This window comes from Solanum dulcamara, chromosome 5 (assembly GCF_947179165.1).
Source record: "Solanum dulcamara chromosome 5, daSolDulc1.2, whole genome shotgun sequence".
NCBI lineage: Eukaryota > Viridiplantae > Streptophyta > Magnoliopsida > Solanales > Solanaceae > Solanum > Solanum dulcamara.
The window spans coordinates 65,517,680-65,528,875 of record NC_077241.1 but is presented as its reverse complement, the minus strand read 5'-3'; the positions used below and the strand labels follow the sequence as shown (position 1 = coordinate 65,528,875).

The window sequence follows — 11,196 nt, the reverse complement described above, 5'->3', positions numbered from 1 at the left end:
AAAAAATATTTTTACCTAACTACACAGTGTAACTTTTTAACAGAGGGGTGTCGGTTTACACCCCTCTAATATATGTGGCTCTGCCACTGGTAAGACGTGTTGAGAATATGATGGAGGTTGTGACCAAATCCGATACATCCATCAACTAAACATTGGACCATAAAATCCATTCTCCATTAGATATTGTAACGCTTTACATTAATTGGAACACACACATAAAATAGTAATAGTTTAAGGCAAAGAGAACAAATAAGTGATGTGTGGGGATAAGCATGCAGTAATAGTCGCTAGGCACTCGTGTGTGGCGTTCTTAAAAAAATCGAACACAACAGTTGTTCAAAAAAAAGAAAAAAGAAGAATAGACTCGTCTAAAAGAGTGTAGCTTCAAGAGTTTGAATTTAGAGACTCCCGACAAGTTCAAATATATTTTACAAAAGAAACTCAAAACTTTTCCCATATATAACAATGTGTACAAACTTTAGTTCATTCTATTCTAAAATTGAGAATATCATAAAAATAAGGAAGACAAAGATATATTACATTATTGTCCTAATATACACATTTCTTGACAAAGCGCCTTTTTACCAGGACCAACCTATCTTTTCTGGAAGTTAAATGCTTTGATTGAGTAAGCAAAAATGAAGAGAAAAACAACTGATATTCCAACAAGAATGCCTGCAACATATCCCACAAAATCGTATTTGAAATCGAAGAAACTCTCTATGAATTCTTCCACTGTCTCATTTGTGTCCAATTTGTCTTGTAGGTCTCCAAATTGTGAGGCAATTAGTCCATATAATGTCCACGAAATCGGGCAAATGTAATAGTACCATCTCCACCACACTGGCATTCTCTGTCATAAACCAAAAAAAAAGAGAGAAAATTGTTAGGTTGGTCGTGCTTTTGACAAAAATTTACTCCAAAATTTTCAAACATGTTCTATTGAGGGTAATGCACTTTAATTTGAAGAAGAATTAGTAGGTAACTTACTGTTTTTGGAACGATGAATCCACTGAAAAGATTCCATACTGCATAAAATGCGGATGAAATGATGGCTGCAATGGTGTGATTAGGAGTAACAGCTACTGTCATCATCCCGTACAATGTGAAGTATAACAAGGTGAAGAACATGAAAAACAGATACCAAAAGAACTTGGTAACTGTCCATTCAAATCCGATCATGGCATAGACTATAACACCATATATGATCGTCTGGATGAAAATGTATGGAAGCTCAATCATAACCTGCTTAGAAAAATCATCCAATGAGCATAGCTAATATAAATGGTGATACAATGACTCAACAGCCAATGTCAGCATTACAGTGGTGTGTCCACCTGACATGATGGTAAGATCCTTACTTCTACGATGAAAAGTGCTGCACACACGTGTATATGTAAAATATAACTGAACTTTCTTTGATTTTGTTGGCTCCAACTTCAGGATCCACTTCTATCACTAACATACTGGCAGTTGTTTATACTACTTACACTACTGTTCCTCGAGATATCGCCTAACTAGGCCTATACTACTGTTCCCCGGGATATCACCTAACTAGGTCTTCAAATACTCTAAGCCAAATTGAATTTATTGATATGCACATTGGTAGCTCGCGATTGAGACAAACTTTTAAGGTCGTACACCATTGAATATCATTTGAATCCATTTTGTGAGTCATTAAGAGGTTTTCAAAGATTTTGATCAAATTAAATTAAACTATACCTGTCCAAAAGCATAAGGAAGAGCTGAATACATTCCAGCAGCTCTTTCCCTGTAGAAAACTGTCCTCTCAATGGCAATGACTGGCTGCACTGAAGTAGCATTTTGTACACCAAGAAACAAGACAGCAGCATACATTGAACCTATTGCATTCAAAAGATCTTGTTGCCTTCTCCTGAAATTGGGTTCAAAACCATTAGACTTGTGAATAAAAGCATGTGGAGAAAAATAAATCTTGAAGATGTATGTTTCTGTTTACCTTTTGGAACCAAGATCCCAAAATATTGTTCCAAACATGAGAGCTATGAAGAATGTAAACATGAGCCTGACTGCTGTGTAAGGAGGATTTCTCCAGTATGACCAGTGTTGTTTCCAGAAGCAAGCCATGCATTGGGTGAAGAAAGACTGGGTATACTTAGTTTGAAAGTAGAGGTCTTTTGAACCTGGGGCTGGCACACTTAATTCCTTGATTAAAGTTTTGTTTCTCCTGAATATTTGATCCACTTCAGAATTTAAGATTATATATTTGTAATTCTATATAGAGAATGTCATTTTGTTCAATTGATGATTCATACCTATACAATTCTGAGTTTTTGTACAATTCTGTAAAGTCAATTCCAAGAACTGCTTCTTGTGCTACTGATGTTATCTCCAACATCCATGTTGCTGGATTGTAACCATCTCTGATTTTTGGAACTCCATCGATTTCCTGAGGCAAATAGAAAAAGAACCATTACTTTGTGTACTAGGCTAACATAATAGGAATTCCAGTTTCTTTACCGAACAATTTCCTTACCTCAAAATACTTAATAAGGTGAGAAGAATGGCGTCCTAATGGGCCGACAAATATTTCTTCGCCTCCTCGTTTCAGGAGTAAGAGCTGCAATTCATTAGTAGAATGAGAATCTCTTTCTCTAAAATAATTATTCTAAACTGCTAAATTATGGAAGATCGACTGTTGCTCACCTCGTCGAAAGCATCAAATATGTCAATGCTAGGCTGATGAATGGTGCATACTACTGTTCGACCTGTATCTACAGTGTTTCTAACTGTTCTCATCACTATTGCAGCTGCTCTAGCATCTAATCCAGAGGTTGGCTCATCCATGAATATTATAGAAGGGTTGGCAACTAGTTCAACTGCAATTGTAAGTCGTTTTCGTTGTTCAGTTGAAAGACCATTTACTCCAGGCAATCCAACAAGTGCTTCTCTTAGAGGGGTTACCTCTACTAGTTCCATAACCTCCTCAATGAACCTCTGCAATGATACGTTTTAATATAACATCCAGTTTCAAGTTCTATTAGCAATCCAAGTAGCCAAATTCCAGTCTGATTTACCTTTCGGGTTTCAGAGTCAATTGCACGAGGCAGTCGAAGCCAAGCAGAATACTGCAATGATTCGTATACTGTAACATGAGGTGAATGAATGTCAGTTTGCTCACAGTATCCTGCTATCCGAGCAAACGTTTCTTGCTTCTTTGGGTATCCTGATATACTGATGGTTCCTTCAATGTATCCACCAGTTTTCCTACCAGCTAAGACATCCATAAGTGTGGTTTTACCAGCTCCACTAACACCCATTAGAGCTGTCAAAACTCCTGGCCTAAAAGCACCACTCACCCCTTTCAAGAGTTCAAGTCGGTCCTCGATAAAACCTTGAGCTTTCATTTCCTGAAGTCACAACATAGACTTTAGAAATATAATTCAGACATGTATAGGACAGTTGATTTCCATAGACTAAATCTTATATGTACCTCTGGCATATCTACTGCATATCTGATATCATCAAAAGTAATTGAAAGGGGTTCAAAAGGAAGAATCATTCCTTTTCTCTTGTTTAAATCAGCCTCAGTAATGTTGCCTACTCTTGAAGACATAGACCTGGAAGATGCACTTCGCCGAACATTGTTTCCTCTTTCTGCATATTTTTCCTTGATACCATTAGTACTTAGTGGAAAATCTTTAATTGAAACTGAAGCTCAAAGGGAAGAAATATCTACCTGAAGAGCTCTTTCCTATTGGAGATAGTTCAATAACCTCACCCCTTTTGCTTGCATTCCTCTCGGCCACAGTTTCTTCAGAAAGAACTGCCTGAGGTTTACCAAATGCTGCACCAAAATTACCCACCTTGTTGATAAGTTTAGGATTATCTTATATATGGAAATGCAACTGGACTGTATATAGTAGGCGGATCCTTACGGTTGAGATAAGCTAAGGCCACTGTGAACAGGAAATTGAAGAGCAAAACATATCCAAGAAGAGCTCCTGCTCCAATCCAATACCATCTTGCTTCAGGAAAGATACCACGCGATTTCAAAAAGGACACTCCTAATGTATCCGTGCCCGTGGAGTTAGGAGGGACCTATAAACAAAATTCAATAATGAACTCTCAAATGCTACCTTAACAAATTGTCCTTCCAAAACAACAGAAGCTTTAACTTACATGTGCCCAACTCTTCCCTAGAAATTCATTCACAGCTATAGCATTCTGTGCATACATCATAGGGGAAATCCAGTAACCCCATATCAACCATTGCTTCACATTATCTGATAGACAAATAGCTTCCTTTTAGATGAAACAAATAAAAGACAAAGAACATATAACTGAGCATTGCCCTTGTAGTTTTTCAAAATATTATGCAATTTTACCTCTTGACAGAATGAATCCACCCATTACAAGAACTATGAGTAGTGCACATGATCCAAATGTATTTGCAACAATGATATTCCTTCCAAGAGCTGCTATGAATCGAAACAGCCCAGATGCCATCTGGTTAAGACATATGAGCAGAAATAGCTGTTTGAAGAACCTGCAAACAGAAACTTAATCTTGATGAGATTTAACGAACCAAGAAGTTCCATGCTTAGAAAAAGATTAAATTTCTACCTTCCAACGTCTGCCTCGAATCCAATTACATAATAAGTCATACACACCCAAATAGCAACTTCTACAAGTGTGATTGGAATCTTGAGGATCCAAGTAGGCAGAGCATATGCCCAAGCAGGAAAGAAAAGAAGATCGCGTTGTTTGTAAAAGGAAGGAAGCTTCATAATACTGAGGGCAAGCTCTGAGAAACCATTGAACATAATCATGATAACTGCATAATACAGTGCGCCCAAGAATACTGCACCATCTATTGTTGTATTTCTGTGCATCTCAGTTCGTAAGAAGAGTGTCATTGTTATAGAAGCCATCAATGTTAGCTGAAAAGATAACAAAAAATAGGTTGTTTTACTTCTACATAAGCATTTACGAACTTGAAAAGTTGACTTTTTCATTTTGACTTTCTACTTACTTGTATCATCTTGAATATATAGACAAATGAATTCCTCTTCATAAGGAGGTATTCTCTAGCTGTGCAGGCTTTCAAGAGTTCTTTCTTGCTAACACCATACCTCTTGGTCGTTAGAGCAGCAGGGTGGCTCTTGGATTTGTCAAAAGGAACAGCAAGCTCATCACCAAGCTTCCTTCCAACATGAAATGATTGAAATGCTTCAGAAAATTCGCGCACTGTGATAAACTTATAAGGTTCATCACGACGTGACCAATATTGTTCTTGATCCTTCCTTGATGTCACCTTTTATTAACACATAGTAAATGAACATAATTAGAAACAAGAAATGTTCCACGACTAGAAAGAGTTGAGGAAATAATGAGCAATGGGGTTTACTTCTTGTAAGAAATCAGCAACTCCTTTCCTCTCGGGGCATTTGAAGCCCATGTACTCAAAGAACTCGATTACATTCTCCCGGGGACCTTGGTACACAATCTGCCCATCTGATAGAAGAATAATATCGTCGAACAAGTCATAAGTTTCTGGTGCAGGCTGCAGAAGTGATATTACAGCAGTTCCTTGAAGAATGTGAATTGACTGCCTGATTGAATTAACAATCTGATAGGTTGTTGAACTGTCTAAACCAGTCGATATCTCATCCATAAAAAGTGCTCTTGCTGGTCCAACCATCATCTCCCCTGTATTACAAGTTATCAAAAAGTTTAACAGTCTTAATTAAGCATGGTAACTTTCTCGCAACTCTTTGTTTATGTTTATGGTTTCTACAGCATCCTTCACTATTTTAAATCATACGAGGTTTCTGTTTAGCCCAACCTGTTGTTAGCCTCTTTCTCTGCCCCCCGGAAATTCCTCGAATCATTTCATCTCCAACAATGGTATCAGCACAAACTTCAAGTCCCAATATCTGAAACAATACATAGAATAGTGAATTGGTGCCTGTTTTCTTGTTTCTGCATTGGTGTTTCATAATGCATAGCCATTTTATTTACCTTGAGAGTATAATCTGTTACAACATTAGCCTCCTGTCCTTCATTCCATGCTGACTGTTAAATAAATCCCATACTCAAACCAAGTTTTTGTCTTAATTCACATCAAGAAAAGACAAACATGAATCTAAATTTTTCTGTCTACTGTCTTCACCTTCATAAATATATCAACATCAGGATCTGGCTTAATATTTGCTTCCTTCTCTCTCCTAGACAGCTCTGCCAAAATTTCTGCATATTCATAACAAACTAATTAAAAAAGCGCGATTCCCCAAAAAGATTGGAAATACAACATGTTCATTGTGATATCCCAGAATAAGGGAATCTCACTGACCATATTTGGCTCCAACTCCTTGACATCTAGCAGAAAATGCCAGTGTTTCCCTGACTGTCATTTCTCCAATATGAAGATCATTTTGGCTTATATAAGCTGATGTTCTTTGTGGCACAAACTCATCCATCCCATGCCCATTATATGTAATTCTCCCTGAAACCTGAAAACAAATAAATTTATCGACTGCCAAGGCAGAACTCCTCACTAATCTGAAACTGTATTATGTCTAATCATGTTTCTTACTTTGAGATCTTTATCAAGTTTCCCAGCCAAACCTAACAGCAACGTTGTTTTTCCTGAACTTGGTGGTCCTAAAAGCAGTGTCATTCTGCATAACAAGATTGAAATGAATGAATAAACAAGAATTTCTTGATTGGTCTAAAAATGACCCTTTTGACAGAAATGCTTTTCTCACCTTCCTGGCTTGATGATTCCACTGACATCATGAAGGATTGGCAATGGTTTCTTTCTACTTGGAAGAATGTGAAGATAATTCAAGAAATCCTTTTACACAGAAAGTTAAAAAATGAGTATAATATATTGCATGTAATAATATGATACACAAGACAAGTCCTAGTATAGTACTATTATTACCTCTAAGATGTTAACTGTGAAGTTGAATATTGTTGGTAAAGCTCTACTACCAACACGAGCTTCTGCATCTACACTCAAATGCTCGAACCGGACTTCAATTGTAGGAAGATCCAGACCAACTCTGCATCACATTAAAAATCACAAGAAAGTTAAAGATTTCAATCATCTAACGACTTCAACATCGATCTCCAATAGTTTGTTTGGTATGAGTAAAGTCATTTTCCAATAACCAAACACCAGAAAATGACTTGCTCGTAAAACAACTTAACAAAATTTGTACCTATCAATCCGTTTTTTGAGCTTCAACAAGAACTTCTCATTGTCTTCATCAGCAATCTTGACAAGCCTCTCTAAAAGATTCCTCCTTTCCACCAAATCGAGCTTCGTTATATCAACCTCTCTATATTGTCCTTGTTCTTCAGTGAGAATGCCTCTCCTTATACGAAGATACGTAGGAAGTTTCTCAAGAGCAGCCCATTTCAACGCCTCTTCATCATCGTAATCTTCTCTTGAAGACCTTGAAAATACATCCATAACACTATTTCTCCATACATTTGAACTGCTCAAACGTGCACTACTCACCCTCAATATATCTTCACCACCCTCCATTAATTTTTTACATAAAGGTGGGAACTTTAATTTATTTTGAAGTTCAAAAAGAAAAGTTAAGAACTTTGTGAGTACAAATCAAAGAAAGAATCTTTTTGCTTAGTTCCTCCACCTTTTATGGTTTTGGAGGGACTTTTGATTCTTGAAATTTTGTGTAAAGGATGTGTGATTTATATATACAAGTAAAGAGAATAAAATAGAATAGAGGGTCAACTTCTAGATATATATACTATTTTAGTGATTTGACGTAAGTGTTGATGCAAACAAAATTAATGCATATATATGCTAATTAAAGTTTGTTTGACCAAACTATAGTAGTAGTAGCTAATTTCATGATTCCAATTATTTCGAGTTATGATTTATGATCATCCTCCCACTACTTAATTATTGACCAAATTAAGGTAAAATTTAAAAATTAAATTAAGGAGAAAAAAAAGAAGAAGAGATTATTCTTGGGACGAAAAGAATTGAAATAGGTGATGGAACTTAACTAGAGATTTTGGTTCAAGTACTGAAATTGAGTCAACTTCAATAGAAGCATTAATGCTCCGTTAATGAGCTTTTAATGATGCAATTTGAATAAGTTGAACCAAAGCCGATGCACCTGATACAACTAAAAAAGAGAGCAATGATCCGAAACCCCAGATTCCAAACAAATCAGAAAAAATCACATTAATAATAAAGTTGTAGAGAATAAAATCAGCATAGGTTAGTGTAAATGATATTGGTTAGGACTAACTAATTAGGCATCCTCAACAACCCATGATCATGTCTTACTTATTGCTTTTATTTAAAGCCTTATTGATAATTACATGTAAATATCATCCTTAATTGCCACGTAGAAATAATCCTTACGGTCTAAAATCCTAAGTAAAATAAAGTCTAATATTAAGTATGATGTAAGCCAGTATAAGCAATGACAAGAAACTAGAAAGAAAAAAAAGGAAACAAAACAAATAATTTTTTTAAAAATATAATAATGGTGTCGAACCAACTTGCACAAATACATGGAAAATTTGTTACTGCCCATCACTCCATTAGTAGAAGCATCGGTCATCCATCAAGGTAATCTATTCATATTGTATTGCGGTATTGGTAAAAGAAAAATTAATCTACGAGTATCTAAATCGAATTATATTTACATGAATGTGATCTACGTAAACGTACTACGGAACAAGATGGAAATTAAGGGTGGTGGGGGGTGGTGGGGGGGAGTTTTTATTTTCCATCTTTTTATTATTTATTTTCTTTTAAGTAACACCATGTTGAGGAAAATGGAAACAAAGAGCAGATGTAAGAGCTGGATATAAGGGTTTCTACAGATTAGTTGGGATTTGTTTTGTACTTTATTTCAAGATGATGGAGTAAATAAATTATTTGAGTTGAAGCTAATAAAAAATTATTATATATTTGAAATATTAGATTTACAGCTTTAAAAATCTGTGTATTAAAGTGGATGTAGCTATGTAAGGCACATGCAAAGCATCTTCCTTTTTTTTTTTCCGGTTATCAAATCTATCTGAAGGTCAGCAAACAAAATTAAAAGAATTAATGATATATTATTATCAACCAAGTAAAATGGTTGTCCAGTTTATAATAGTGGATAGTCCATTTACTTTTTAAGTGGGTAAATTTCTCACTAATATTTTCCTTCACTTGTAAATATGGCTATAAATATAGCCTTAAACTTCAATGTAAAAACACACAAAAACACATAAAAGAAGAGAATTACTATTACTCTCTCTATATTACTACTCTCTCTATATTAATACTTATATATATATATATATATTCTCTTGTTCTTCTTCCTTTATAAAATTGTCAAGTTAGTTAATTTATAACACGTTATTAGCACGAAGCTCTAATTTTTCAGAAAATTAACTTCTATATCAGGTATATCTACTAAAGAAATTTAATTTTTAAGTTATCTTTGTTACTTTCAAATTAATTTTCATCATGTCAAACTTGTCAAAATTGGAATTTGTGGCACTTGATATTTTCTGGTAAAAATTATTTGTCATGGGTACTTGATACTGAAATTCACCTTACCGCTAAGGGTCTTGATGATGCTATAATTGAAGGAAATATAGCATCAAGTCAGGATAAAGCAAAAGCTATGATTTTCCTTCGTCATCATCTAGATGAAAGCCTAAAAATGGAATACTTGACAGTGAAAGATCCACTTGAATTGTGGAAAGACTTAAAAGGGAGGTATGACCACCTCAGGGCAATGGTATTGCCAAGGGCTCGTTATGAGTGGATGCATTTACGGTTTCAAGATTTTAAAATCGTAATTGAGTATAATTCTGCTGTATTTAGAATAACTTTCCAATTAAAATTATGTGGGGAAACTATAAATGATGAGGACATGTTAGAAAAGACACTAACTACTTTTCATGCCTCTAATGTAATATTACAGCAGCAATACCGTGAAAAGGGTTTTAAAAAATACTCTGAATTGATATCATGTCTTCTGGTGGTTGAGCAACATAATGCCCTTTTAATGAAAAATCATGAAGCCCGTCCCACTAAAACTGCTCCGTTACCGGAGGTAAATATGGTAAAAGCACATGGCCAGTCTGAAAGAAGATAAAATAAAAATTATGGCCACAATAATGTGTGTGGACGTGGCAATGACAGAAGACGATTTAATAATCGTCGAGGTGGTGGTCAACATAAAAGGGAGAACAATATCAGTTCTCAAAATGGCCCTTCAAGAAGTAACTGTCATCGTTGTGGCATGAAAGGCCACTGGAAAAATGAATGTCGGACGCCTGAGCATTTTGTAAGACTTTATCAAAATTCTTTCAAAAGAAAGGCAAATAGAAGTGGTACCTCTTCTTCTAATGCTCGGATAGAGTCACACTTGGCGTTCGAAAATAATGTTGAGGCAAGGCCTTTGCATAATGATAATATTGAAGCAAATCTGGCTTTGAGGGATGATGATTTTAATGACCTCAATGATATTACTCATTTGGAGGTTGAAGATTTTTTTAAGGATCTTAATTGATGCTTAATTTCATGTTTTTCAATATGTTGTCAGTTTTATGTACTTTGAATTATCGTGTTTTTACGTTTATGTATTTGAAAGAAAAAAAATAGGGCCACATTTTTATGATAATTGTATATTGTTTATTACATTATGTTATTTTACAATGTTGTAATTAATTACTATTAGTGTGCTATTATTTAATCTTAATATCATATTGATACTAAAAATAATATTCGCCTTATTTAATGTCATTATACTAATTGTTTATTCTTGTTGATGTTTTAGACATTAATAATATATAATGATTGTATTATTTTTGTCAATAAACAAATTATCTATACATGATGAATAATATTATATTAATGTTTTATAATATTTTATATTTATTTTTAATACTTATGTATAATATTTATTTAAGGTTAATAAGTATATAATTCCATAAACTAAATTATTGTAACATTCATCATAATTGAATCATATAATTTTTTAAATTCTAAATTACCATAATTTAACTTTAAAAAAAAGAGACTTATGTTTTTCTAGCAAAATTGTTACTTATTTTATTTCTTACAATGCATTTTTATTTTATGAAGATAAATAAATTTATCAGTCTTCAATTGGATTCAAGATGAATAATGGAGATATGTGCATTTTGGATAGTGTCACA

At 34.5% G+C, this 11,196-nt stretch overlaps 1 protein-coding gene across 1 annotated transcript; it reads right to left on the bottom strand.

Moving 5' to 3' along the window:
* Positions 1-456: 456 nt before the first annotated feature.
* LOC129889375 (pleiotropic drug resistance protein 1) lies at positions 457-7,655 on the bottom strand. Its single transcript, XM_055964648.1, has 24 exons — positions 7,209-7,655; positions 6,929-7,049; positions 6,750-6,838; positions 6,578-6,662; positions 6,335-6,494; positions 6,155-6,231; positions 6,004-6,057; positions 5,828-5,918; positions 5,390-5,691; positions 5,015-5,296; positions 4,606-4,922; positions 4,368-4,528; positions 4,162-4,265; positions 3,918-4,080; positions 3,719-3,826; positions 3,473-3,636; positions 3,057-3,389; positions 2,686-2,976; positions 2,516-2,599; positions 2,295-2,428; positions 1,979-2,206; positions 1,723-1,894; positions 991-1,245; positions 457-853 (listed from the first exon to the last, which is right to left on the bottom strand). Exons 1-24 carry the CDS (start codon positions 7,535-7,537, stop codon positions 596-598), a joined length of 4,362 nt encoding a protein of 1,453 aa, XP_055820623.1. The 5' UTR covers positions 7,538-7,655; the 3' UTR covers positions 457-595.
* Positions 7,656-11,196: the final 3,541 nt, after the last annotated feature.